The sequence below is a fragment of the Anguilla anguilla genome, chromosome 11 (assembly GCF_013347855.1).
Source record: "Anguilla anguilla isolate fAngAng1 chromosome 11, fAngAng1.pri, whole genome shotgun sequence".
Classification (NCBI taxonomy): domain Eukaryota; kingdom Metazoa; phylum Chordata; class Actinopteri; order Anguilliformes; family Anguillidae; genus Anguilla; species Anguilla anguilla.
The window spans coordinates 27762576-27789719 of record NC_049211.1 but is presented as its reverse complement, the minus strand read 5'-3'; the positions used below and the strand labels follow the sequence as shown (position 1 = coordinate 27789719).

The following is a 27144-nucleotide window of genomic DNA, read 5'->3' as shown; positions in this document are numbered from 1 at the left end:
CCCTAAGTTAACTTCCGGTCTGTGTTTGTTTATTATTGGGTTTGTGTTTACTGGCTAATATGGCACCGATTACAAATGGAGTGAAAGTTAAACTGATGAACAGACTGATGTTGGGCTCAGGTTGTTGTGCTGTGGGGTGCAACCTGACCTCAGGAACAAACTATATTTCGAAAATTAGTAAAAATACATAATTTAACTTTGTAACCTCACTAGGAAATTGTGAAACGAATTGATGAATCCCTGCGATTATCATAGCTGGTGCTTGCCCGTTGTTACTTCGTATTTTTGAGAAATAACTGGACATCGTTACCTATTAAAATGTAAGTCCTGTAAAAATACACATAATAAACTGTATTTTAAAAAATCAACTTCATACATACACATTTAGTAATACTAATACAGCCTTATTTACTATATCAACTTAAGACAATGAATTATGTCATCGCGACCCATTAAAGTCAATGGCGCAGACTTTGCTTCATAATTTCAAACTGCTTTCCTAACGGCTATTTTGCGTCCTGCGACTTAGGTTACAACAGAGAATATGTACGGATTCCTAGACGTGCTGATGAGAGACCACCCTTTCTCATATTAACCTCCAATATGCAAGACAGGATACTAGCAAATTTCCATTCATTTATATGGGGTGGTCGATACACGTCCCCTTAGCAACCAAATGCTAGCGCTGGACCACGTCTGACTTATTTGCTGGCACACAAAAAAACGTGAAAGTACTGAAAAAATAACCACAGGAGGATAACAAGGATATTTTTCCTACATAACTAGGTACAGGTTGTTACCGATATTTCGCCTATTTCATATATAGTTGCGAATCAGTTTACGCTTTCCTGTCTGTCGAACGAAGGTGGTCGAATAGGTGCTCTCACTCTAGCACTTTGTTTCAGATAACAAACTCATAATAAGCGATAACTAAGCTGACCAGTAACACGCCTGAAATAGTTATGAATTAGCTAACTAAATTGATTGTAGCTTAATTAATTCATTCTAGTTAGCTAGCCAACTAGCTAGCTAGCTAAACGTAGCTACCATTTTATAAATTATGCACAGTAACGTTAGCTCAATGCTAGTAGTTCATACGCTTTAGCTACGTTTTTTACTAACGTTATGATACCTGTTTCCAATGACTTGACAGCGTTACATTGCTCATTTTTGTTGTGGTAACCTAGCAAGATGACCCAAACTATAAGAGCCACGATGTTTTCCCATAAAACATCTAGGTTAAATAAATAACCTACAGTAATTGCATTGGCTACACATGCTGCCCACTAGCCCCAGTTTGTGCTTCTAATCATCGTTTTTAAGCAACATCATAGAAAGAGTGCACTTTTTATACAGGAATGAATGTGCATGTAACCCAGAACAGTTATGGATTATGTAAGGAATGTATGATGCTCAGCAAGGTGCAATACTGTGAACAGTTATCTGTCACTTGATTTTCTGGTAATGTAACATTATCGCATTTCAGTTTGGCCAAGTAACGGTTCTTTTCTTCGACTGGTAACCCCAAATAATACGGGCTAGACATAGTTTTAACTAGCTAGCTAACGTAATTTACTTGTTATTTACTTTGCTTGTTATCAGAAATAGTCTAGAGGGACTCTGTTGTTATTGATTGTTTGCGGAAGTCTGCCGGAAGTCAAGTTAGGGCCAGAATAACGCACATGCGCAGTAACGTTTGTTTATGTTGTTACCGTTGAAACCGTCTATAGGAGGGCCACATGCCGTGATGGCCTTTGTTTTAACCTTGAAAACAGAAACCAGTTCAGACCCAAGAAACCAGTGGATGTGTGTTAATTTTGGAGTCAACTGCTTTTAATAGCTGGATTTAGTGCTGAGTAATGGCACAAACCAGCAGACCCTGCATGCCTCCGGGACCAGGGTGGCGAACCTCTGATCTAGTCCCACACATGTCTTCCTCTGTGTTGTCCGCACCTGTTTCTTCATTACCTTGGATTTTGTTGAATTTTTGGAACGTATTTGTCTTTCCTCTGGTTTTTATTTTCTTTTCTGTTTTTGTACTCTTGTATTTGGTAGTTTGTTTTCCAAGAACGCTTACGGGCCCGTCTAACAACTCTCCTGAGAGTCTCCCGAGATCTCACCAGCTGGAGACTATTATCGAAGACGCTGAGGGTAAGCAAACTCAAATCAGTGACACAAATGACACATTTTGTGACAAACAGATAGTACAGTACACTTTTAAACGTATGGCTGTTAAACAATCCCTCTTACCTTATCCGGTCACTCTTTTTACCTTTCTGTTTCTGCTTGAACTTGATCTGTCCTGAAATGTACTCCTTTTAACCCTTTAAGGTGTGAGAGCACAAATATGTGATTAGAATGTTCTTTCCTGAACATTCTAATGCTAATGTACCAATCACTGTTGGTATGGAAAGCAATGGAGTTCTAGAACTCTGGCTTAGAATTCTGACAGAGTATTCCAATAAACCTCTTCAATGGGTTAAAAAACAACTCAAATAACGGAATGACTTGTTGCAGTTGGCTAAGATTTTTCTACACCACATCTGGCTGAATCAGATGCATCTGTTGGCAGTAATCAGGCAGGAAATAGAATTCCTATGGGAACCGACTATAACATAATCACATTTAAGCGCATGTAATAGACTGGGAATTTGTTCTCACAACCTCTGTCTACTTGGCAGGGTTTTCCCCTTGGTACTTCTGAGAACTGATTAATGGTATTTGGGTAAAACACTTGTTTTCACCATGGGTCCTTCACAGCTATAAATTATGTCTTTTCAAATCTTTTTTTTTGGCCTTGTGTGTAAGAGGGACCAGGGAATGCTGGGTGGCTCACTCGGTTAAGGAAACACCCTGTGGTGCATGGGTGAGCCCCCTGGCCTTGGATCGAATCCAGACTGTGCCAGTGCCGACTGTAGTCGGTGGACCCATAGGGCGGAGCTCTTTCTCCAGCTGAACTCTACGCTAGCTTGTTTGTGGTCTGCGGTGTCAAAAGAAGCAGGCTGGTGACACTATGAGTTTTGGAGGGGCCTCTGCTGTCTTTACTCTCCCAAATCTGCAGTGGAGGCTGTGCATGGACGTGCCTGCAAATCTTAATTGGATATTCCAGAGCAGGGTGGGAACTGGATATACTCAACCCCGCACTGGGTGCCAAATATTACAAAAAACAAACTTATTACATCATTTTCTATCTGGGATTTTCAGACGTAGGAAGACACCTTATCTCCTACGCATACTTGCACACATTAAACCACGACACACCCGGGAACAGATGGGGACCAGAACTCTTTGGTGTAACAGTAAACGCTTTTTATTCTTTCGTAGCAAAAGACAGCGCCTCAGAGAGCTGGGCGTGGCTGGCTGCTGGCGGAGCAGAGCCGCAGCTGCGGGCTGATTAAACACAGGCACTTCTTCGAATCGCAGTCGCTGAACACACGGCCTATCATGGGGCTTTATGACCCTGCATGCTGTTCTCAGCCAATCAGACGGCTCCAGCTCTTCCGTAGGCCAAGCCGTAAACAGCACGGGTAGGGGCTGCTCTGCTAGACGGATGACATTTGGTTTTAGTGCAAAACAGGACAGTTTAAGCATAAGGCACGCTTGGTTCTGGAACATTCTTTGGTCCCTCACTTTAAATAAATGAGCTCGGTGTGAATGTCCTGTTGCTGTAAGGACTGGCTAAAGCCTGTTAGAGGATGCTTGGGGTCTTATTGGATTGGGGGTTGTTAGAGGGGTTTTTATTTGGGGGGGGAGGTGCTAGTGGAATGGGAGAGGAGATGTGGCGGCGACCATCCAGATCAATCCTGCATGACCTCCGAGCTCTCGGACACCACCCTCCCATTCTTGGTCTCGATCATCTTGATGACAACGCTCTTCTTGTTTTGGGTGCTGCCATAGCCGCTGCCGCTGCTGTACCCGCCACCGCCGCTGCTGTACCCTCCGCCGCTGCTGTACCCGCCGCCACTGCTGTACCCGCCGCTGCTGTACCCGCCACCGTACCCGCCACCGTACGCACTGCCGTAGGAGCTGTAGGACATTCCGGCACTTTCCATGGGGATGGAGCTGTAGCTCGCTGCAGAGAGGGAGCAGGGGTGGGGGGTGATTAGGGCATGGCAAAGGGATGAGGGAATACAGGGCTCTTTCAAATCTGTGTGTTTATTACAAACGGAATCCTCCAGAATTATATATATATATATATATATATATATATATATATATATAATATTAATCTATATTCCAGAAAAACCCTCAATCCAACTCAATCCTAGACCATGCCCTGACCCAGAGCTTAACCCTAACTCAGCCATAACCCGGAGCCTAATTCTAACCCAGTCTAACCTTTACTCAACCATGACCCAGAGTCTAATCCTAACTAAACCATAACCAAGGGTCTAACCCTTACACAACACTGAGCCTAACCCTAACTCAACTCTAACCCTACCCTAACTCTAACCCTGTCTAACCTGTATTCAACCATAACCCGAAGTCTAATCCTAACTTAACCGTAACCAAGAGTTTAACCCTAACACAACACTAACTGAGTCAAACCCTAACTCAACTCTAACCCTACCCTAACTGTAACCCAGTCTAACCTTTATTCAACCATAACCCGAAGTCTAATCCTAACTGAACCGTAACCAAGAGTTTAACCCTAACACAACACTAACTGAGTCAAACCCTAACTCAACTCTAACCCTACCCTAACTGTAACCCAGTCTAACCTTTACTCAACCATAACCCAGAGTCTAACCCTTACTCAACCCTAACCCAGAGTCTAACCCTTACTCAGCCCTAACCCAGAGTCTAACCCTTACTCAAACATAACCCAGAGCGTAATCCTTACTCAGCCCTAACCCAGAGTCTAACCCTTACTCAAACATAACCCAGAGCGTAATCCTTACTCAACCCTAACCCAGAGTCTAACCCTTACTCAACCCTAACCCTAACACAACTCTAACTCAACTTAACCATAATGTGGAGATCAGATATACGGGAGATGTGTGCTGCAACGTACGTGTGTAGCTCTGTTTTACACTGGAGATGTTGACAGCTTTGATGCCGCCAGCCAGCCTGCGGGATGGAGAAAAAGAGGAGTTCAGACCTCACGCGGAAACAGAACAGCCAGAGAAGCTCACGGATTCATCCCGCGGGCGGAGCCAGGAGCTCACCTGTCCTCCTCGCCTTCCAGCAGCTTCCTGTAGGTGGCGATCTCAATGTCCAGGGCCAGCTTGACGTTCATCAGGTCCTGGTACTCCCGGATCTGGCGGGCCATGTCCTGCTTGGCTCTCTGCAGGGCCTCCTCCAGGTCCCTGATGCGGGCCTTGGCGTCCTTAATCGCCATCTCCCCGCGCTCCTCCGCCTCTGCGATCTGGTTCTCCAGGTTGGCGCGCTGATTGGGGGCAGAAACCAAAGGACCGTTGGGCGGTGCTAGCAATGCAGCCCACCGCTTTAGTATGAAGAGGCCTGCGCGCGGTTACGCTACACAGGCACCCGACTGCGCGGTGCAGTGCATTATGCATTTAGGCCTGACGTTTGCTGGTTTGATTCCCAGTTGGGAGTCTGCCATTACACTTTTGAGCAATTGACTTAACTTGAATTGCTTCAGTATGCGTTCTGCCGTATAACAATGTGAGTCACTCAGGATAAAGGTTTTCGGTGAATGCGTGCAAATGCAATGTCAATGTAACTACCTGGCCCTTGAGGGAGTCGATCTCAGACTGCAGCCTCTGGATCATGCGGCTCAGGTCGCTGATCTCCGTCTTGGTCGACCTCAGGTCCTCCCCGTGCTTGGTGGCGGACACCTGCATCTCTTCATACTGTGGGTCAACCATGCGGCGCGTACGACAAGGCAGACGTCAGTGCAGTTCGGCTGGACGTTCTGACCAGATCATACGCGCATGGAAACGAGCACTCATGTTGTGGCAGCGTAGAATAACAGTTAAGAAACCAGGCTTTTATCCTAAAGGTTTCAGGCTCAAATCCCATATAGAGCCCTGCCATTGTACCCTTGAGCAAGGTACTTAACCTGAATCGCTTCAGTATATATCCATCTGTATTATGGATGTAAAAAAATAGCGAAAGCTGTAGAAATTGTTTTGCATAAGAGCATCTGCTGAATGCCTGTAATGTAATGATGCCAAGCACACCTGTGCTGTCATTTTAGTTGACATATGTCATTTTGAGTTTAGTATATGAGCTCGCAATCAGCACACGACAGCATTGCACTGACGAAGGCAGTGAACTGAATCTTTAGCCTCATCCGGGGCTGACAAATGGCTGACAAAACTGAATTCACCACAGGTTTTATCCCAAAGGCTGCAATTACAGGGAAATTTTTCTTTTTGAAATGTATGACAGGTGACAGGCTACGCAAATTGAAAACAGGGATGTGAAAAAGTGATGAGGGCGGACGGAGGGAGCGATTGCGTTACCTTGGACTTGTACCAGGACTCGGCCTCTGCGCGGCTGCGGTTGGCGATGTCCTCGTACTGGGCGCGCACTTCTGCCACAATGGAGTCCATGTCCAAGTTACGGCTGTTGTCCATCTCCACCACCACGGAGGTGTCCTTCACCTGGCTCTGCAGCTCACGCAGCTCCTGGAATGAGGGAGGGAGGGAAGGTGAGGGAAGGTGGTTTCCACATATAGTCAATCAGTACAATCTGTGAGTGTGTGTGTGTGTGTGTGTGTGTAAACGTGTTCATGTGTAGTAGTGTGTGTGGGGGGGTGTTCATGTGTGAATGCATAGTGTGTGTGTCTGTGTCCATGTGTAGTAGTGTGTGTGTGTGTCTGTGTGTATGTACGTATGTGTGTGTCTGTTTGTTTTTCCATGTATGTGTGTTTTTACTGAATATATGTGTGTGTGTGTTTGTGTGTGTGTCAATGTGTAATAGTGTGAGAGTGTGTGTATGTGTGTGTATGTATGCAAGACATACCTCATCATAGATCTGTCTCAAGAAGTTAATCTCATCAGTGAGGCTCTCAAGTTTGGCCTCCAGCTCCACCTTATTCATGTAGGCCTCATCTACATCCTGTAGGAACAGAGGGACACCCACATCACAATAAATACATTTAAATTCTTTATTTGAGACTGCAAACCACACGCACATGCCCACACACACTGAAATAACAACACTGACCTTCTTGATGAGCACAAACTCATTTTCGCATTCGGTGCGCTTGTTGATCTCATCTTCGTACCTGGAGGAGGGGAGTGGAAATCTGCATTAGCAGGTGAAGCACCAAAAGACAAGAGACATGTCTTCCATATTCTCAACTCTGACTCTGGAGGATGGTCATTTTAAAACACTGTGAGCAACCAGGTTGAGAGGCTGAATGGGTTTTTTAATGGTCACTACAGAAACAGTCAGGCTCTTCAATTTGGTTTTGCCAGTGTTGTGATGCAGTGTGCCGACCTGACGCTAGAGGGGGGAAGAGCACTATTGAAGCCGTTGAGCTGCTTCCTGGTTTTGGTTTCCACTGGAAAAGTTGAGTTATGAAACATGCCTCCATTTCGTTTGTCTCTACCCTGGAGGCCTACTCTGTCTAGACAGAGCCTGTCATTTGTCAAAGGAGTGTATTTCAGTGCAGCGTGTATTTCAGTGCTGCAAATCAATCTGAGCCTGTTTTTAACTGCCATTCAAAAACTGGATTTCATTTCAGCTTCATTGTCAGAGCTGACGCAGTTTAAAGCAGTGAAAGTACATTCTATTGTTAACTGGTGGAAGAAATGGTCAGTTGAAATGGCACGGCTCTCATCCTCTCCTGGGAATTATGGGAGGGATTGAGAGCCGGGGACTGAAGCCGGTTGACTCACTTGTTCTTGAAGTCCTCCACCAGTCCCTGCATGTTGTGCAGGTCGGCCTCCAGCCTCATCTTGTCGTTGCCCAGGCTGTCGAGCTGCCTGCGCAGGTTGGCGATGTAGGCCTCGAACATGGCATCGATGTTGGAGCGCGTGGTGGTCTGGTTCTGGAGCAGGCTCCACTTGGTCTCCAGCATCTTATTCTGCTGCTCCAGGAAGCGCACCTGTCGGTCGGAGGGGGAGGGGAGATGGACATGTCAGACAGCCGGGCCTGTGGATCGCCAGTCCTTACTGGAGCTTTGAATGGGTTCTGCTCAAACCCCTGCCTTCCCCAGTTACACAGGGGGCACTGGACAATGCCATTTTTGGGAGTGCTGGTTCAATTTCTCTCTCTGCTGGGGAGCAGGAATGCATGCAATGTTGTATGGGGGGGGCGAGGCTGTTTGTCCTGGGAAGGGGTGATGTGGGGCAGAGGCGGGGGGTAAAGAGAAGAGGAAAGCAGAGAGAGAGCTGGCCTTTCACTTGTTTTCCTGTTTTAAAAGGGTGAGGCCGGGGAGGCGGGGCCAGCAGGCCTGAAAAGAATGAGGGCCAGCCGGGCGGGGCCCAGATTGCCGCTTGGGTAAATATTTAACTGCCACGCAAGTGTAGAGGCGAGTGACGGGGAGTCGCATGTCCGCTCACTTCGGTGTGCAGGAAGTAGATTTACCGCCGTCTGCGCGTCGTACTCTTTGGCCTCAGGTGTTAACACCGTGGGCGCCAACAAACTAAACCGCCATACAAGCCGCAGTACAACACCTAAAGCCAGGGCACTTTCCCAAGGTCGGGGAGGGAGTATGTCACTAAAGCACTAACTCGGCTCTGTAGGATCACGTGGGGAGAATAAAACGTAAAGAGAAGAAATCGTACCGATTACATTTTTTCGGGACTTGCAGAGACTGATTGCGCAACCTGCTGGTGTTAACATGACACCAGAGAACCTTTTTAAATATTAACCAACCGACGCAACTCCTTCAAGCGCGTGCGACAGGCAGCAGGAGCGCAGAGCGGAGAGCTGCATCCTGCCGAATGGAAGAAGGGGACGCGGCGCGCCAAACGCTCAGACCTCTCTGAGGCGCGGCCGCGCCGCCTCTCCCGGCGGCTTTGCATTCCGCCGTTCCGGGCGCTCCTTTCTGCGGAGAGCCGCCCGCGAACCGCAAGGACGGAGCGTCGCGCGGAGCGGAAGGAGCCGGCGGACGTTATGTAAATCCGCCCGTCCCTCCAGGTGCGGTGTCCTTTTTTGGTGCGCAGAGGTGCCGGGGTGAGTCGGCCCCTCCCCCCCTCCGAGACAGTCCTGGCCGAGAGCAGAGCGGACACACCCTGCTCCGCACAGCCCGAGCCCCTCCCCCGTCTCCTACAGGTCTCCCATCCACCCCCACCCCCGCCCCCCCAAACGCAGGGAAGTTTTTTTTTTGTGGTCTGTACACAGCATGCTTTGGAAATTCTGAGCTGTTTTGAAACAGATTTTCCTCTGCCACTCTGTCCCAGCGCAGAGCTTGGAGCCAGACAGGTTAATGGCAGGCTTTCGCGGCGGTGCGTTCGCTGACCCGCTTGCGTACGGAAATGACATGCAGCCCCGCTCTGATCGGAGCCGCTGTGGCGCTAGCTACGTCCTCACGCTCAGAGAGCACTCTGTCTAAAAGAGCTGGAAACTTCTTTTCCACGCAAGTGTGAAAAATGACAGACGTAGTGTACAAAAGCTTCACATCGTTGCTCAAGTATGACTTTTTTTAATAACTAGACAAATCTCATTCCCTCCAGCCATGAGAGAGAGAGAGAGAGAGACTGAAAGAGAGAGAGAGAATTTCATGCCAATAAAGCATTTAGTTACATTCAGAATATTCAGACTGAATCTGAACTGAGAGAGAGAGTTCCATGGCAGTAAAGCAAAGTTCAAAATGTCCACATTGAAACTTAATGGAGAGAGAGAGAGAGAATTCCATGCCAGCAAAGCGTCTGGTTCACTCAAAATATTTGTATTGAAATTTAACAGATAGAGTTCTGTGCCAATAAAGCCTATTAAATTTCATTCAAAATGTTCCAACTGAGATTGAACAGAGAGAGACCACGGACTGACCTTATCGATGAAGGAGGCGAAGCGGTTGTTCAGGGTCTTGATCTGTTCCTTCTCCTGGGTGCGGACCACTTGGATATTGGGGTCGATCTCCAGGTTGAGGGGGGCCAGAAGGCTCTTGTTGACAGTGACAGCGGTGATGGGGGCCACCGGGCCACCACCCATGCCCATGCCCATGCCCATGCCCATGCCCAGACCCATGCCCCCGCCGTACGCCGACGAGCTGGTGATGTAGCTGCCGCCCGAGCCGAACCCCCCCGCGCCCCGGCTGGCGCCCCCCCCATACGAGCTCCGCACGCTGTAGCTCTGCCTCTGGGAGGACTGGCTGGGCCCGGAGTAGGACATGCTGCTGAAGCTCCGTGGCACCGAGCCCCCCGACACCACCGAGTAGCTGGTGGTCTTCCTGGATCTCATCGACATCGTGGCTGGCTGGATTACTGGAGCGACCGAGGAGAGAGAGAGAGAGAGAAACAGGCGTGCTTGTCTGCTGTGCTGGAGAGACTCGAGCAACTTCCAAGGCACTGCCCTCTCTTTATATCCTGAAAGGGGTGGAGCCCCCTCATTGGTCAGCACTCGGAGCAGGGGGTGGGGACTGTGGGAGGGGACAAACCAGAAGCACGGCACCGCTTTGAAATGCTCTTCTGAATTGTTGGATTTTACACCCGTAAGAAAAACAGAATGCTCTTTTGTATGCACTCACCTGGTGGGGTGTCATTTTTATTGTTCCGCGAGCATTAAGCTGAGGTAACCAAAAGGAATGTATGCCCCTCAGGTGAATTTCTGAATTGGCTCCTGCTGCAAGTACATGTAGAACGGGACCTATCACCTACTGCCACAGTCACCTGCCAATTCATCACTATCTGTCGCATAATGCAAATTACTGAAAATGTTTTTGGGCCATGAAGAGAGCAAGACAAGGACGTTGCTGTTCTCATATCATTTTCTTTCCATTCTGTATTCAGGCTTTACATGAGCGCATGCTATCCTCAGGCACTGTCAATCAAAAATATGACAACTCTTTCTTGGAGGAAAAAAATATCATAAATCAGCACCTTGGTACCATCGCACTGCGAGAAAATTCCCTTTACTTGTCTCCATTTCTAAAAAAAAAAAAACTAGGCTGTTCATTATTATTTTTACTATGGCTGTGGCATTTCCTCCATCATTCAGTGAAGCATCAAAACCAGTCTTTCCTATGTCTGGACTGTGAAAGTCATACTGTAGACATTTGATATGACATGGTGTCTGCAGTTATAGTTGCTTTGTGATGAACACCTCAGCTTGTACTTCAAAGATCTGGTAGATGCAAAGGACCAGTGTAGATTCTCACATCCCAGTGACTAATGAAGGAAACTGAATATTACATTACATTACATTACATTACAGGCATTTAGCAGACGCTCTTATCCAGAGCGACTTACACAACTTTTTTACATAGCACTTTACATTGTATCCATTTATACAGCTGGATAGATACTGAAGCAATGCAGGTTAAGTACCTTGCTCAAGGGTACAACGGCAGTGTCCTTACCTGGGAATCGAACCTGCGACCTTTCGGTTACAAGCGCAGTTCCTTACCCACTGTGCCACACTCCGTCCTTGCTGAGCCCACTGCATGCCATTTTGTGTCTGTTGATAGGATAAAATTCCATTGGATTTTCCAAAGGATGCGTGGTGGGCACAGAGGGGCGTTTCCATCAGCTGATCTCAGTATCACCCTGCTTTGCCTGGAGAACGCTCTGGGTGAAAAGCAATTAGGGAATGTTTGTGCCATCACTACTGATGAAATTGAATGGAAATCTTATGGGGCTCTAGTGTGTTTCCTAATAGGGAATTTGCTGTGGTTTTATTTTGTTTGCTGTTTCTGTTGGGTTGCTAACGTTCTGCTGGGGTTCTAGCATGTGCTGTTTCTGCTGGGGTTCTAGCATGTGCTGTTTCTGCTGGGGTTCTAGCGTATGCTGTTTCTGCTGGAGTTCTAGCATGCGCTGTTTCTACTGGGGTTTTTGTGTGGGCTGTTTCTGCTGGGGTTCTAGTGTGTGCTGTTTCTTCTGGGGTTCTAGTATGTTATGTTTCTGTTGTGGTTCTAGCATGTGCAGTTTCTACTGGCATTCTAGTATGTGCATATTTTTAAATTCTTTTTTGTACAAGCAAACTGGAAACTTTGTCTGTGGAACATGGTGGCACAGACATCCTGGCACTGATACATTTCCCCTCGGCTGCCCCCCCTTCACCTTTATCCACTATTCTGGGAGTGAGTCACTGGGCTGGGCCCTGAGTCCCCCAGCCAAGTCTCTTACGCTGTTTTCTGATGGAAATCTTGGGCAACAGAGCGGCTTCCTTAACTTGATAAAAAACTGATAAAAAAAACAAATATTTAGCCATGCACTCAGAGGGCAGTATGGACTTTGTGTCACATATCAAGCTTGCAACACAAGTTACAAGGAAATTACTCCGTATTGATGCAACTCTCCTGAGCATTGTGGTGAACATCGAGTTAATTAGATTATTTAACATAACGTACACACTGAATGAGACAACAGGTGCGGCTGCATTTTTATCATTACATATATTTATGTATTTGCACAGCGAATACTGGTCACATTTATACTGGCCAGTAATATCCTAAATACTGCTGAGTACTGACCGCTTTCAGCGACATTAAATGCATCCTTTTTGTAGAGTATGTGAACCGTAATGCCAAAGTAAACTAAGTAAATCTGTATTCTTTGGACTGGAGTTTATTTTCCTTGGGTCTTATTCATTTTTCCAGATTGCTGTTGTACTTTTATTAAGTATAATTTCAGGAGTTATTTTATCAAATGTGGGATACTTTTTAAAGTATGGGATACTGACATTCTTTTACTATTATTATTATTATTATTATTATTATTAATAATAATAACAATAATAATAATAATAATAATAATAATAAATAACAATAATAATAAATAATAATAATAATAATAATAATAATATTAATAAGCCATTTTGACTTTTTGTTCGTTCATTGTCTTTATTCATGTGCAAAGACAGCTGACAGCCTTAATCCCAATCCAGAAAATTATAATGTCCATTTAGCGCCCTTTTTATTTACCGTACTGTCCATTTAGCATGGTGTCAAGATACTATACTGTCAATTTAGCGTAATGTCCATTTACTGTACTGTAAATTTAGCCGACTGCCAATTTTGCTATCGAAGCGATGCTCTGCACTGTACTGTCTCAAATCCATCCCTCGCCTTCCTGTCACTCTTGGTTATCAGATGGTGCAAAGCATGCCCAACCTGAATGCCCCTCCCTCCTAAAGAATGTGTGCCCCTCCCACTCTTCATTGATTATTTCACAACCCGGTTTTGACTGAACTCTTCTGCCTCTTATCAGATCAGAAGACACTGCAAGAAAAGAGATAAAGAGATAATTGAGAGCAGAAAATGTGGGAGGCACTGCAACTATGAGCAGGTCTGTGCAAAGGTGCAGCCTGCTCTTGTTAGCAAGCTGGCTAAGTGAATCATGTGATCAGCTGCTTTCCTGATGCTAGTCACTGTAGGTATATCGTAGAGCTTGGTATTCCACCACGTACATCTTTTTTTTAAGGGGGGGGGGGAGGGGGGGGAAGTATGACTATTGCCTTAGCAGTTTGGTACTACTAGCAGAAGGACTGAAGGTTTCACCTGGGATCATTTACAACAGAGAGCAATGCCTTACGTTGCTACCATGACAACAAGGGCAGGTCTTGTATCCCTTTCAACAGGGAACCAGTATCTTAAGCAACCATGGCTGATAAGGTATTTTCAGGGAGAGCCTGGTATTATCAGGCATCAAGTTACCGCAGCATGAGGTGTTGAATGGTGAGCCTGAAATATTTACTCTCATTGGGCCTCATTCACAAAACTTTTCTTACGTTTTTTCTTAAAAATATTCTTACAAAAAAAAACAATATGGAATTTGTGACACGTGCAGGCCTTTGTTTTTGTGCGTATCCCGGTTGTATGAGATGATGAATGCTGACTGTCTGTAAATTGTATACATGATCTTGTTCGTGTGATTAGCATAACTAAACAGGCATGAACAAATACAGATAAGAAAAAAAAATGATGAATGCCGAATTGTTCAAATTGTTCTTGGAAACATTCTTGCACACAATTTCGGATCAAATGTAGTCGTATACGTTCTGTGAATGAGGCCCATTGCATGGTCTGTATAAACCCTCCTTATATATACATATATATATATATATATATATATATATATACAGTATATATATATATATAGTAAATATATATATATATATATATCTTTTTTTCCTTTTAATTCAGACAGGTGAGAAGCAGAGAGGGTTACAGGCAGAGATAAGATCACAGTAGAGAGAGGGCTCTGGTGAGGAGTCGAACCCCCGCATGGGGGGTATTAGTGTTGAGAGCGGGCTGCCCCACGGACAGCGCTACGCTCTCTCCCGCTTCTCAGCGGGCTTTACCTCCACCTGGCTGTCTCACACCGCAGGTTCCCTTTTTTTTTTTTATTCAATCTCGCCTGTACTGTCTGAAACGAGGCCAGTGCTTTCAGGGCAGGGCATTAATGCGGTCAGCTGTGCAGGGTGACAGGTGCTGGATGGCTGATAGCATGCCAGCTATAATTACGCAAGCGGTCACGCTGCGGCTGAAGGCAGCCCGTCACATGCCCCTGCTCCACCTGAAGAGCAGGAATCCGGGAGACTGGTCGCCGAGCGAGCAGCGGCCCCAAGCTGCGAGCCGCTGCCGCGGCGACGGGTATCAGGTGAGGACGGCACGGAACAAGATACGGCTCAATTATCGACGCTCGGGACGGGCTTGAGCGCGGCGGGCGACGGGTCCTCGTGACCCCGCTTTTACAGCGTTGGCTCTCGGTTTCGCGTGCTCCGCGTCCTCAGCCACGCCCCTGCTGTTGCTATGGCAACAAGGTAACCAGAGAGCAGCGGTGCGGTTCGCTTCTCGTTTTGCGAGAGGTGACGGGCACGTCCCAGGGCATGAAAGAGAGGAAAAGAGAAATTGCAGACCAACTGAGCGCGGAACACTCAGTCCTTTATGGAGTACCGCCATTGTTTGTCGAGCGCGCTCAGGCCTGCCCGCACAAACAGCCCCCCGACTGGCTCAAGTGTAGCTTAGCTGCGTGCGCGCAACTTTCGAGCCAGCCGCCCCCCCACGCGGCCGAGCGCTCACCCTCCCAAAGAACGCGGACGCTTGCGTGACGTCACTCTGGCTGACCAGGTGACACACGGACCCACGTTTTTTGCAAAAGAGTTCTCTGTTGACCTTTCTAGATAAGTAAAGGTAAAATAAAATACATAAAAGACTGAACAAAACATACATATATTTTTTTAAAGAAAAAAAAATGTAAATAAATGTAAACAAATGTGTAATAGTTGCAATGTGTGATCTTCATCAGTATTAACATTGACCTTCTGCTAATCTCACTGCTGACTACCCTTTCGAGACCATAAGGCTGGTATTGAGGTCTGATTTGCTTTACAAATGTAAAAATTCACGCTTTCTGTTTTTGGCCTTGTGTTTTTCTTGCATTTGCAAGAGCTTTGCGGACCTGTTCATGCCAGACAAAGCTTATGATTGCTCTCGTTATGGTGCAATCAGCAAGACGCTCCCGTCACGTCATTTGCTTGTCATCGGTTGTCATGTTGGAATTGTTCTGGGGGAGATCTGTTGATGTTGTCGTTGCTGTCATGGACGCGTTTTTGTTATCTATTAATCATTTGGTGCGCATTCACCTTGCACAGGTGTTGATAAAAAAATAATTAGTCTCCATTTTCACCGGCCTATTGCGTGCGCAGCCAGCGTTTCCCTGCTGTCAGGCGGCTCGGTGGTCACACGCAGGGCGTGTGGGCGGGGCCGGAGGCAAAGCAGATAAACAGAGGGAGGGGTCTGTTGACAGGAATTCGACTCATGATCTGACCTGAGAGATGTAGATACAGGGAGAGAAAACAAATGGAAACAGATTTTAAAAAAATACTCCCTGTTGAAAAACACCCAGTTGAACAACTGATAAGTGCAGTATCAGGGTTCCCCGCTGTTGGAACTTTTGTTGTTTTAATTGAGTATAGTGGTGAGATGTGATTTTGTTAATGATTAGTCATTGGCAGAGAGAATTTGACAAAGTTCTGCCAACAGAAAGTCTTGTGCTTACTCCATTTGACATCATTCCAAGTGACATTTGCAAGAAACACGGAAGCTTGAGATTTTAATTTCTCTGGTTGTAGGGATTATGTTTCGTAAATCTTTCCTCGCAGTGATTTAAACACGTCATTCCACTGAGTTCAATATGCAATGCGATGAGATAAGATTTAAACTTATATTACAAGTGAGGCTCAAATGAGACCAGGCCGAGACAATGGGGCAAAAATGTTTAGCGTGTAATGGGAGACGAAGGTAGGATTTTACACTCGTGCACCTGTGTGTGTGTTTGTGTGTGTGTGTGAATGTGTGTGCATGTGTGAGTGTGTGTGTGCGCAAGAGTGTGTGTGTGCACATGTGTGTGTGTGCGCATGAGAGTAAGTGTGTGTGTGCATGTGTGTGCCCACATTACTGCGCAATATGTTTGTATTACATGACATCATCTTCAGCACTTTGCCCTGCACTCTCAGTAGGCTAAACAAACTGACACATTAGCGGTGCAGATTTCTAGCCCCCCTGTGTCTTACTCATTCATGAAACACTGTTCGCTGCCTGTTGTCAGGTACTCTCACCCTTCCCACACAGCCCCGGGAGCTATGACTCATCGGGCGGCTAGTGCACCTCTGTCACTCCTCTTGCCTACTTTCACTACTGTGGACGGAGCTTGTGGAATGGGCGGAGCCAGGCCATGAGGTAACCTCAGGGCAGGTAATCGGGACTTTACATCGTAGCCTGCTGATCTACTATGGGGAAAGCGCTACTTTCACGTAGTAGTTCAGCAGGCTACAGCGGCAGGCGGGAGCAAGTCAAATTCACGCGTGTGCTGAAGAGCGCAGATTTATTTCCCGTCACTGTAGCCTTACCAATGTTTAAAGTCCCTTTACTCAGAGCATGTGGTGCTTGACCTTAAACTCCGCCCCGTCTGTGAGCACATGGCCCAGGGCGGTGCAGACCTGGGAGTGACGGCCATAAAAGCCTGTGCAGCTGTGAGGGTGCAGTCTGCACGCGCTCCCCCAGGTCTCTCCACCCCTCACGCCTGTCCACAACTCTGCTAAAAAACAAAAAATAAGTCCGTCTTAAGAATTTTTCTCTTATATTTACACTTAAAACCGTGTTTCTATTACTTTTTTTTTGCTAAATAACAGAAAAAAATTTGCCAGTTGGGTAAGACTATCTCAAGCAAAATGTCGTTTGAAACAAGTTCACATTTTCTACTCACGAAAAAATAAAAGATCTTAAGTCTTATACAAGACAGACTTTTTTTGTAGTGTGAGTCACATAACACTCATAAAACTTTAGGCTTACCAAAATCGGAACATCATTGAGAGCACTCTGTAATCACAAAGACATCAACACCTGGTGATATTCATGGGTCACAGACTTCAACCAGTCATTGCATGCAAAGGATATGCAATAAAATATTAAACATGACTACGTCAAGTTACATGACGTTCATGCGTCCCAAACATTATGGTGACCTGAAATGGGGGGCTATGTATAAAAAGTGCTGTAATTTCTACATGGTGAAACCAAAGTGTATTAACCACATGTGAATAGTATGATTACTATTATAAAATTGTGGAGTATAGAGCCAAATCAAGAAAAAAAACATATATATGTATATATATATTTGTCTTTGTCCCAAACATTATGGTGATCACTGTATGTGTGTGTATATATATATATAGCTTTCCAGTAGATTATGGAACATGGCTGCTGGGATTCACTTCCATTCAGCCACAAGAGCATTAGTGAGGTTGGGCACTGATGTTGGGCGTACGGCCTGGCATTCCAATTCATCCCAAAGGTGTTTGATGTGGTAGAGTTCAGGGCTCTGTGCAGGCCAGTCAAGCTCTGTGCACCGGGGTATTTTCATGCTGAAACAGGAAAGGGCCTTCCCAAAACTGGTGCCACAAAGTTGTAAGTGGAAAGTTCTCTAGAATGTCATTGTATGCTGTAGAATTAAGATATCCTTTCGCTGGTACTAAGGGGCCAAGCCCAAACCATGAAAAACAGCCACAGACCATTATAACTCCTCCAGTTGGCATTATTCGGGCCAGTACAGTCATGTATTCCACCACTGTGCATTCTGCCAAACCCAGATTCATCCGTCAGACTGCCAGATAGTGAAGTGTGATTCATCACTGCAGAGAACGCGTTTCCACTACTCCAGAGTCTAATGGCGGCAATCTTTACACCACTCCGGCCGATGCTTGGCATTGCGCATGTTGATCTTAGGCTTGTGTACGGCTGCTCGGCCATGGAAACCCATTTTGTGAAGGCCTTGACGAACAGTTCTTGTGCTGGCGTTGTTTCCAGAGGTAGATTGGAACTCTGTAGCGAGTGTTGCAACCAAGGACAGGTGATTTTTACGTGCTACGCACTTCAAGCACTCAGTGGTTCCATTCTGTGAACTTGTGTGGCCTACTGCTCCGTGGCTGAGCTGTTGTTGCAATTATACGTTTCCACTTCACAAGAACAGCACTTACAGTTGACTAGGGCTGCTCTAGCAGGGCAGAAATTTGATGACCTGACTTTGCTTCCAACCTTTGCAATAGGTTGGAAAGGTGGTATCCTATGACAGTGCCACGTTGAAAGTCACAGTTCTTCAGTACGACCCGTTCTACTGACAATGTATTTAAATGAAGATTGCATGGCTGTGTGCTTGATTTTATGCACCTGTTAGCAATGGATGTGGCTGAAATCACTGAAACCACTAATTAGAAGAGATGTCCACATACTGTTGGTAATGTAGTGCATTTCTGCCCTTATTCAGGTGAATCTGACATCTGAGAACTCTGCTTCACCTTTCTTAATGAGACGGTTCCTCCCACACTGCGAAAACGCTTACCGCTCTCATCCGTGACCTCCAAATGGAAAAAAATACGATGCTTGGAGTGGATTTAATCGTGCTTGGAGCTTGTCAGTGTTGTTTCTGACCCTTATCTTTACTTGTAAACACTGATCAATGGAACCAAAGCTTGCTGAAATGAGAATGTGTCAGATGTTCATCTATAGATTTATTTGCCCTTATCTCTCAGCCGTGGGTGGGTGAGAAGGATTGAGAAACCTTTTTTTTTTTTTGTTTATACATTGGAGAAATCCTGTCCCTTACCTGACCACGGCCAGTGCCTCTAACTTCCACCCCTTTCTTTGAGCATAGTACCGTTTCATTGTAGTTTGACAAATATTAACTTAATACTCTTGAAATCGCTGCATAATGGTGTGATTGTTTTTAAATGAAGGGTGTGGATCGCGTCTGGTGTTATGGGCTAAGAATGCTAATCCTACGGGGCGCTCTGTGGTTGGTCTCTGTGAGACATTCCTCAGATAAGACAGAATTCTGTGACTGTAAGACCTAATTAAAACGACATACACAAGTGCACGCAGACAGGCATGCAGATGCACGCGCACTCCCACTTCACATACATGCTTGCACACGTGTGCACACTCACTTTCACCAGTGCATGCACAGATACAGACATGTGCACACACACACTTTCACCAGTGCGTGCTCGGCTACACACATGCGTAAATACAATCTCCCCTAAACACACATACATCTGACATTGATATACATGGATTATCCCTTCTCTCAAACGCGCACGTGCACATGCTCAAACATCAATGCGCATTAATATACGCAAATATAGGCATATTTAGGGATCTGAGCGCATGCATCTGTTTTTCATGCTTTAACTGATTGACCGTAAAAGGGGCTCCCAGCTCTCTCCCTGGACTGTCCACAGGCATCCAAAAGAAATGACATGTTTACAACTTCCCATACCCTGTGCTAGTTCCTCACGAATCCAGCTGCATAAATCTGGCAACCTGTGTCATTTTAGGTGGAGGGTGTGAATACTGTCTATGTCAGGATAGCAGCAGTGTGCAATGGACCATTCTGCTGACAGTAACTGGGTTGGGCAGGAGAGCAGACCTAAACCCACATGACTAACATTGTGCAAAACAAAGAAACGGACAGGAGAAATGAGAATGTTCTAGAAAAGCCTTCTGCTGGACGTTTTCTTTCAGGGTTGCTATAGTTACAGATGTCGGTGTTGTGCGGGCTCTTTGTCCGCGGCCTTTTGGTTGGAACGGGAGCCCGGGGTTGTGTGAAAAGCCGGCAGGTATGACTCCTTGGGATTGGAATGCACAGACATGGGCAGAAAGGTGGGGGGGTGGTGAGGTGGGGGGTGTCACAGAAGTTACAGAGGTGAATAACTCTCAAAGCAGGCCCAGCCCCAAAAAAGGATTCACAAGTTTAGAAATATGAAGGGTGTCCAATTCCTCACCTCTTCTGTCCACAAAAGTGCACACGCCCTTGTTCCGTCTCCTCCTATGACCGTACGATTACCCTAAGTGGCACAGGGCCTGAAATGTTAGCATGCGGTGGCCGTGTTAGCAAAACTGCTCATGAGTTATTTTTTGCTTGAAGTTCCACCTGAGACACCCGCGTACGCCTGTTACCTCATCCGCATTCTGCGCTGGTATTTATTTTCTGTTTGTTATCCGTTCGTGGAGCATGATTGTGAACTGTACAACCATGTACTACCCCCCGGTCTCAAAAATTGGGTTTGAGCAGAAACTTTAACTCTAAGAAATTAGCAAATTAACAAATAATACTAACAATTTAATTTAGCAATTCAAGCCCTCGGGTGATTTATACAACCTCCTTGAAACTAGGGTGTGTCATACAACCAGGAGCAAAATTGAGGTATGCACAGATTACTTCTTATCTCACATTGGAATCCTGCTTCTGGATTGGGTAATACCCAAAACATGATCAAAGAAAGATAGGTGTTGAAAAACGACAAAACATGATAGAAAACGTACGTTTCCGCTACAGCGATTCCTGTAAATGAGGACACCATCTTGGCAGCCATCTACCGCTGCATTTGGCTGTTGCCTTGGTGACGGGCAGGAAGGGAGTTTAGAAATGTAAACTTAGGAAAAAATTCTGAGTCTTTTCCAAAGATTTCTGCTCCAGACTCAGAGAGTTTATTTGATCAGTTTTTGTTTGAGTGAATTCTGTTGGTTTTTTCCTTTTCTAATTGAATTACACACTTTGGAACTGTAACTGACTGGTCTCCCTTTTACAGGCCGGTCTACCTTCTAACATGAAAAAAGAAAGCAAATTAAAGAGCACTGATTTCCACTCTTTTAAATTACGTAAGGGGGCTGACAAAGAGGGTCTTGGGTAATTTTCCAACCATTAAAGTCAATTTAGTGATTCTTGTAGCTTATATTCTCCCCTTTAAATACACTAAGAAAATGACTGCTCTTCAGCCAAGTAGAGAGCAATGTGGCTTCCCAGCCTTTAAGGGCAATGGTGCAGTCTGGTTGAATTATTGATATGGTTCCTTACAGCTTAATTGCCACTCGGTGCCCCACCCCAGTACAGCGTGTGGAGATGTGTTAACAGACGGGCCGTGTTTGAGGTGACGGCCCATTGTTTGATGAATCCATGGCTGGGAGACGGAAGCAAAGCACAATGCAAATGATAAGAACGATGAGGAGCGACGTTCTGTTCGTACCCAGTAAGCCTCAGTGTAGCAGCGAGCTTATTTAAGGTTTAATACTCCTGCGTGACCATGATTTAGTCTCACCGGTGAGGACTAGTCGGGTTTGGCAAAATATTTTGTTGCCCAAGGCTGGGAATTGGCATGAAAGCAGTTAACTAAAAATGACTGGGTTGGCAGGTCAGAGAGAATATGCATGTATGTGCAAATTGACCCGGGGAGGGGGGGGGGGTTGGCCATGTTTTTTATTTATGCAAGTTGTGTATACATTTTTATTTTCAGGTTGGTTATTTATACCATCTATGCATTTTAATGGCTTTAAAACACAATTGCTCGTAATGTGGAAAGAAAGCATAACTGAATTTGATAGAGAGAAATGTAGTGATAGGGAGAGAGAGGTAGAGAAAACAAAAGAAAGAAGGGAACATGGGAATGGGTGTGTGGTGTTTCCTTTGCTGTACATATGCTTGACAGAGATAGCAGCTGGATACATTTTTATAATAGGAATGCGTCTCCATGGCTTGTTGTTAGGAAACTGTAGTTACCGCGTAGGGTGGAGACGAGATGAACACTCACAGTGGGATAAGGATTGAACAGCCATGAACAGGACCCAGGACGACTTCAAAGCTGAAAATCAATCAATTACCTGCAGGCCATGCTTGCCTACAGGCCAACACCTACCCAAGCATTAGTGAAAACGCACATTCACAAACCAGAAATGCAGTTACCAGCAATCGTATTGGCTTAAAATGGGAAGTTATGGGATCTGGAAATTTACAGTCTTGATGGTAGGGTATTGATTGCTGGTACCTTCCATCACCAAAGAGCCGAAATGGCCACATGACGCATACAAGTGTTTATTGAAGGATTTTGAAACGTAGTAAATGGTAATCACTTTATACCAATAAAACAGAAAAAAACCCACAAAAAACCAGTTACACCCTCCTACCTGCCCACCCAAGAACATACACACGCACAAACACCAACACGCAGTAAAATAAAATGGAATGAAATAGAAAAGCTTTTTTCCAGGGGGAACTTCAGGTGAAGCAGCTAGCACTCAAAAATTAAAAACAATGAACATAAATTGCATTAAGAAATTAAACTGGGCTTTATGCAGCCTTTGTGGAGTTCAAGAAAGTTATTTGGAATTCTGTCTGAATGTGGAAAAACAAGCTCCAAATAGCTGTATATAATAAAACATTAAAATGTGTGGTGTTCCCTAAATAATAACCTTCACTTGACCACACAAGTGAGTCATGGAAATTGTTAGGGGCATACACACAGTTCAGTGATGCATACATGTATACTCATGTAAAAATGAGCTTTCTTTTTGCTTTGATTTCAGGTGTACAATCAAATCTTTCATAAGATGAGAAAAAAAACAGACTAATTTACATTTTGGCCATTTTCCCCAGGGTCAGATACCTGAGTCACTGCAGAAGCGGCTCGTCCTAAAGACTGACAGTAGTGGGTAATTATGGGTTTGTGTTCAACACAATTCATTAAGGGTTCCTTAAGGGTTAAAGAACTCCCTCACCTTATGAACAGAATCATCAGATTTGTAAACACAAATCCCTGTGCTTGGAAGTAGGGGGTTTTCCCCTCCAGTGTAATGATGGCATGCTAGTGAACACATTTTGTAATGTTCACGATGGCAAAATCGAGTGGGATTGAAACACAGTGATATGAACATGTTTGAATCTATACAATGACAGCAAACATGAGCCTTAAAGTAAATAGGAAAATAGTTATTTTTAATTTTTATACTGGGTTATATTTAATGGAAATGTGCCAGAAAAATAATCCTAGGGCTAAATATTGCACTGGCTGCTGACATGACAAGTATAAACAGAAAGTCACATTGGCACCTGAGTAACAGCTCTGAGTAGCCTGTGACAGGTCAGTGGTTATAGCCAGCGGAATCGGCGTGTGCGTTCAGGACAGTGTGATCGGAAGAGATCGGTTTCGTTCCCCGGGTGGAAAGGATTCTGTCTTTGGTTGTGAGACAGTTGCTTAGCTGGTTGGTCTGCTGAGGCTAGGCGTCTCCGCCATGTCGGCTGAACCTAATTCCACCTGGCAAACAGGGTAGCGTGGGCTGCTACCTGAGTGTTCACCTGAGCTTCGATGGCAGTGTTATGGCAGGGTTCTCTTCGATGTAATCTTAGATGGCATATTGCATTCAGCATACCTGACACTTTATTAGTGGTTATGCAGACTGCAGTCCTGCATATTCAGTTTTAGGGCCAATTAAACAGTTTGTCACATTAAAGATCAAATATTTTGTTGAACATAATCAACTTAAGCCTCTCCTTGAATCTACTGAAGCAGCAAATATAGAAAGTATTAATTTTTCTCTATTAAACTCATAACATAAACTTAAACATCAACATAAACTCTCAATTTGAGTCCACATTTCTTTTCCTATGAACTTTGCATGAACCCAGTCAGTTATGGTCAGTTATTTGGCAATATTAAGTGTATCAAACTGTGCAGATAGTTTTCCTTGGAAAAACGTGACTGCCCTGGATTAGCCATCTGTTCTGGGAAACTGATTGAGTCCTCCAGAATTTCTTTATTGGCTGCAGCCAGGAGCTGTGGGGAAATGTACCATGCTACTTCTGGACCAACAATGGCTATCGATAGATAGGCCACTGTAGGATGGTGTCAGCTCAACCAATAATGTGCCTGAGCTGGGCACTATTGGGGACCATTACCCATCATGTCAACCAATAACCAACAACGGGTGAAATGGGTCAAGCAAATCAACAGCAGGCCAGGGAAGGACTTAAGCCAGGCTAAAGCTAGAACCAGCATGAACTAGTATGAGTGGCCCATACACACTTGTCTCAGAGGGGGCTTTTTTACCTTCCACCAACAATGGGTAGATGTGGGTTCCATATTGTTTTTCCAGCAGTTTTCTTTTCAATGTTTTTTCAATTAGACATGAATATATTGGAAATAATGGCTTAAACCATATTTTTCTGGCAAATAAATGACCTCCTGTTGCATACGACCTTCAGCCTGTGCAGCTTAGCATGTCATGCGGACTGTCACTTACAGGGGCAGTGCCCCCATAAGATGGTGCATTACTGGCTGTTTACTGCAGTGGAGATGAGCCCTGTGACTGATCAAAGTCCTCTTCCATGACAAACACACCCGTCCAGTAAAAGGGAGGGTGGTTGAGGCTATAAGCTGCTTCTTCTTTAATACACAGACAGCACAGCAGCCTCTCCCAGGCCAAAGGTCACACCCCAAGCCACAGCAGTCGTCCAAGCCCCTAGCCGCTCTCCCATAGTCTCTCATTGCTTAACCCATCCTATTTACTGTAAAATTTCTTGTAGCATTTGTGCCACATTCCATTCTACTGCTACTTTACTCCAGGGCGGCCAGTGGAGGATGGGCTCCCCCTCTATAGCCAGGTTCCTCTTGAGATTTCTTCCCATTGGGGAGTTTTTACTCCCCACTGTTTGAGGGTTTTCTCCCCACTGGGAGTTTTTTTCACCTTTTTACTTGCTATTTGGGGGTTCAGGTCTGGTGTTTGCTCTATTTCTTGCCTTGCTACTCTGTAAAGTGTCTTTGTGACAATTCTCTGTAAAAAGCAAATAAAATTTGAATTGAATTGAATTGAATAGTCCCAAAACCACACGTGTGCAAATACACATATCCTAATCCAGGCAAACGCATTTGTACACTCACTAAGAAATGCATACGTAAATGCACGTACACGGACACACACACACTTGTGAAGGCATGTGTACACACACAACCACAACCTCACCTACATGTCTGCGCATACACACATATTCCCTCAAATGTACTTGCGTGCACGTATACACGCACACACTGTGGACCCCTGGAAAGTGGCCAGTGTGGTTTCCCTGGTGATCAGGGTTTGACCGTGATGACAGTAACCCCGCATGCCTGACAGAGCCCACGCAGAGTGCTGAATGACCGTCTCTGCAGCGGATCGCACTGTTCCCGGCTCTGCGTTTCAGACCACCTCTCTCACGCCAATCAGACCAGAAAAAACGAGCTTCGTGTCCAACACTGGACAGTTCTCATCTGGTATCACCCTTCTGCCGAACTCAGCGTACACATGAGGCATTTCACTGACTGTGTGTGTGTGTCTGTGTGGGTGTGTGTGTGTGTGAGTGTGTGTGTGTGTGGTTAGGCGGAGGGCGGGGGGACATTGAATGAAGTAATTTGAAGGGAGTAGTTCCAAGTAATGTGCAGCCTCAGCAGACTAAATGAATAAGCCTGAATAGTGAGCTGCTGTGGGGAGATTTGAGCGATAGAGGGGAGAGAGGGGAGAGAGGGGTGAGAGAGGAGAGAGGGGAGAGAGGGGAGAGAGGGGAGAGAGGCCTGCAGCGGTGACCCGAGCGCACGGACCCGCGTCCGCCAAGATCGCTGTGGCGCCAGCGAGAACAGAGCCGGAGCCCGTGTCCGTCACGGCCGGCACAGAGCCGTTTGAGGATCTGAGGACGGGCGGGGGGGCGGGGGGGTCTGCGTTCCTTCAGATCCCCCTCCCCGACGCACAATCGTGACCCGGGAGGGGGACTCCGTCCGAGCGCTCCCCACATTCTCGCACGCGGGCGATGTGTACATTTCAGCCCCGCCCGCCAAGCCGAGGCGGGCACAGAGGAGGTAAAGGCCGATAAAAAGAGGCAGCAGCGTATAAACACGAATCCGAAGTTTCCATGGAGCCGTTTGTGAAAACACCCTGGCCGGAACTGCGCCCTGATTGGCCCTCGCTCTGCTTATCAGAGGATTTCTGGAGAGTCGTGAAAGCCCGGTTAAAGTTCTCGGCCCCCTGTGAATCCTCTTTCATCACGCCGGCCCTCCCCCTCCCCTGTCACCTCCCTGCGGTACCTCAGGAGTGTGTGCCCGAATGAAGGAGTCACTCCTTTCCCGGCAGGCTGCCACGAGCGTGCAGAATCCGCTCGTTTACGGCAGGTGTGATGTCGGACGCCGTCTGTCCAAATATGGAAAGAATGTCTCCGTTATTCAGGGGGAGGTCAGGCGGTGGGGGGGGGGGGGGGGGGGGGTCACGGTTACGGTAACTGTAACCCGCTGTGGGCGTGCGATTGGTGGGGCCCGGGGCGTGACGAGGGGCAGCGAGGCCGAAGTGATTGACGGGGACTGGGTGCATTCGCACAATCCCTGTGTCACCGTGCCAAGCAAGGGCGTCTACCGAAGACCTGCCGGGACCAGAGGCGGAGACGAGCGGAACCCGTGGAACCCGTGGAACCCGTGGAACCCGCGGAACCCAGGACCCTCTACGAGGATGCAGATTTAGCCTGAACCTCGCGACACAGAGGGAATCACAGAGGCAAAATCACGAAGAAACTGAATCCTGGACGTATGGTGAACCAGGTGTGACTCACCTGTCTGATGGCTCGGCCTTCCTTATCTCAGTGTAAACAAGCCAGGCCCTGGGAATGGAGTCTGCACAGGGGACCGATGCATCATTCAACCACCTTTTTAACATAAAAGCCCTCATGCAGGTTCAGGAGAAGCGCCACCCTTTGGATACCAATATGAGACATCAACATT

At 46.2% G+C, this 27144-nt stretch overlaps 1 protein-coding gene across 1 annotated transcript; it reads right to left on the bottom strand.

Annotated features, from left to right (window-relative positions):
• Positions 1-3292: 3292 nt before the first annotated feature.
• On the bottom strand, positions 3293-10430 carry krt8 (keratin 8). The gene is made up of 9 exons (XM_035382958.1): positions 9913-10430; positions 7815-8023; positions 7138-7198; positions 6934-7029; positions 6432-6596; positions 5691-5816; positions 5169-5389; positions 5015-5070; positions 3293-4072 (listed from the first exon to the last, which is right to left on the bottom strand). The coding sequence occupies exons 1-9, from the start codon at positions 10327-10329 to the stop codon at positions 3798-3800; spliced, it is 1626 nt and encodes a 541-aa protein (XP_035238849.1). The 5' UTR covers positions 10330-10430; the 3' UTR covers positions 3293-3797.
• Between the last annotated feature and the right edge of the window lie 16714 nt (positions 10431-27144).

Bases quoted from the DNA above. Each gene is read 5' to 3' on its own strand.
- krt8 (XM_035382958.1), bottom strand. From the start codon at position 10,329: ATGTCGATGAGATCCAGGAAGACCACCAGCTACTCGGTGGTGTCGGGG. The intron at 7,030-7,137 runs GTCAGTGTTGTT...CTGTTCCTACAG, and splicing joins AGTTTGTGCTCATCAAGAAG to GATGTAGATGAGGCCTACAT. The intron at 6,597-6,933 runs GTATGTCTTGCA...CCCTCATTCCAG, and splicing joins TGAGACAGATCTATGATGAG to GAGCTGCGTGAGCTGCAGAG.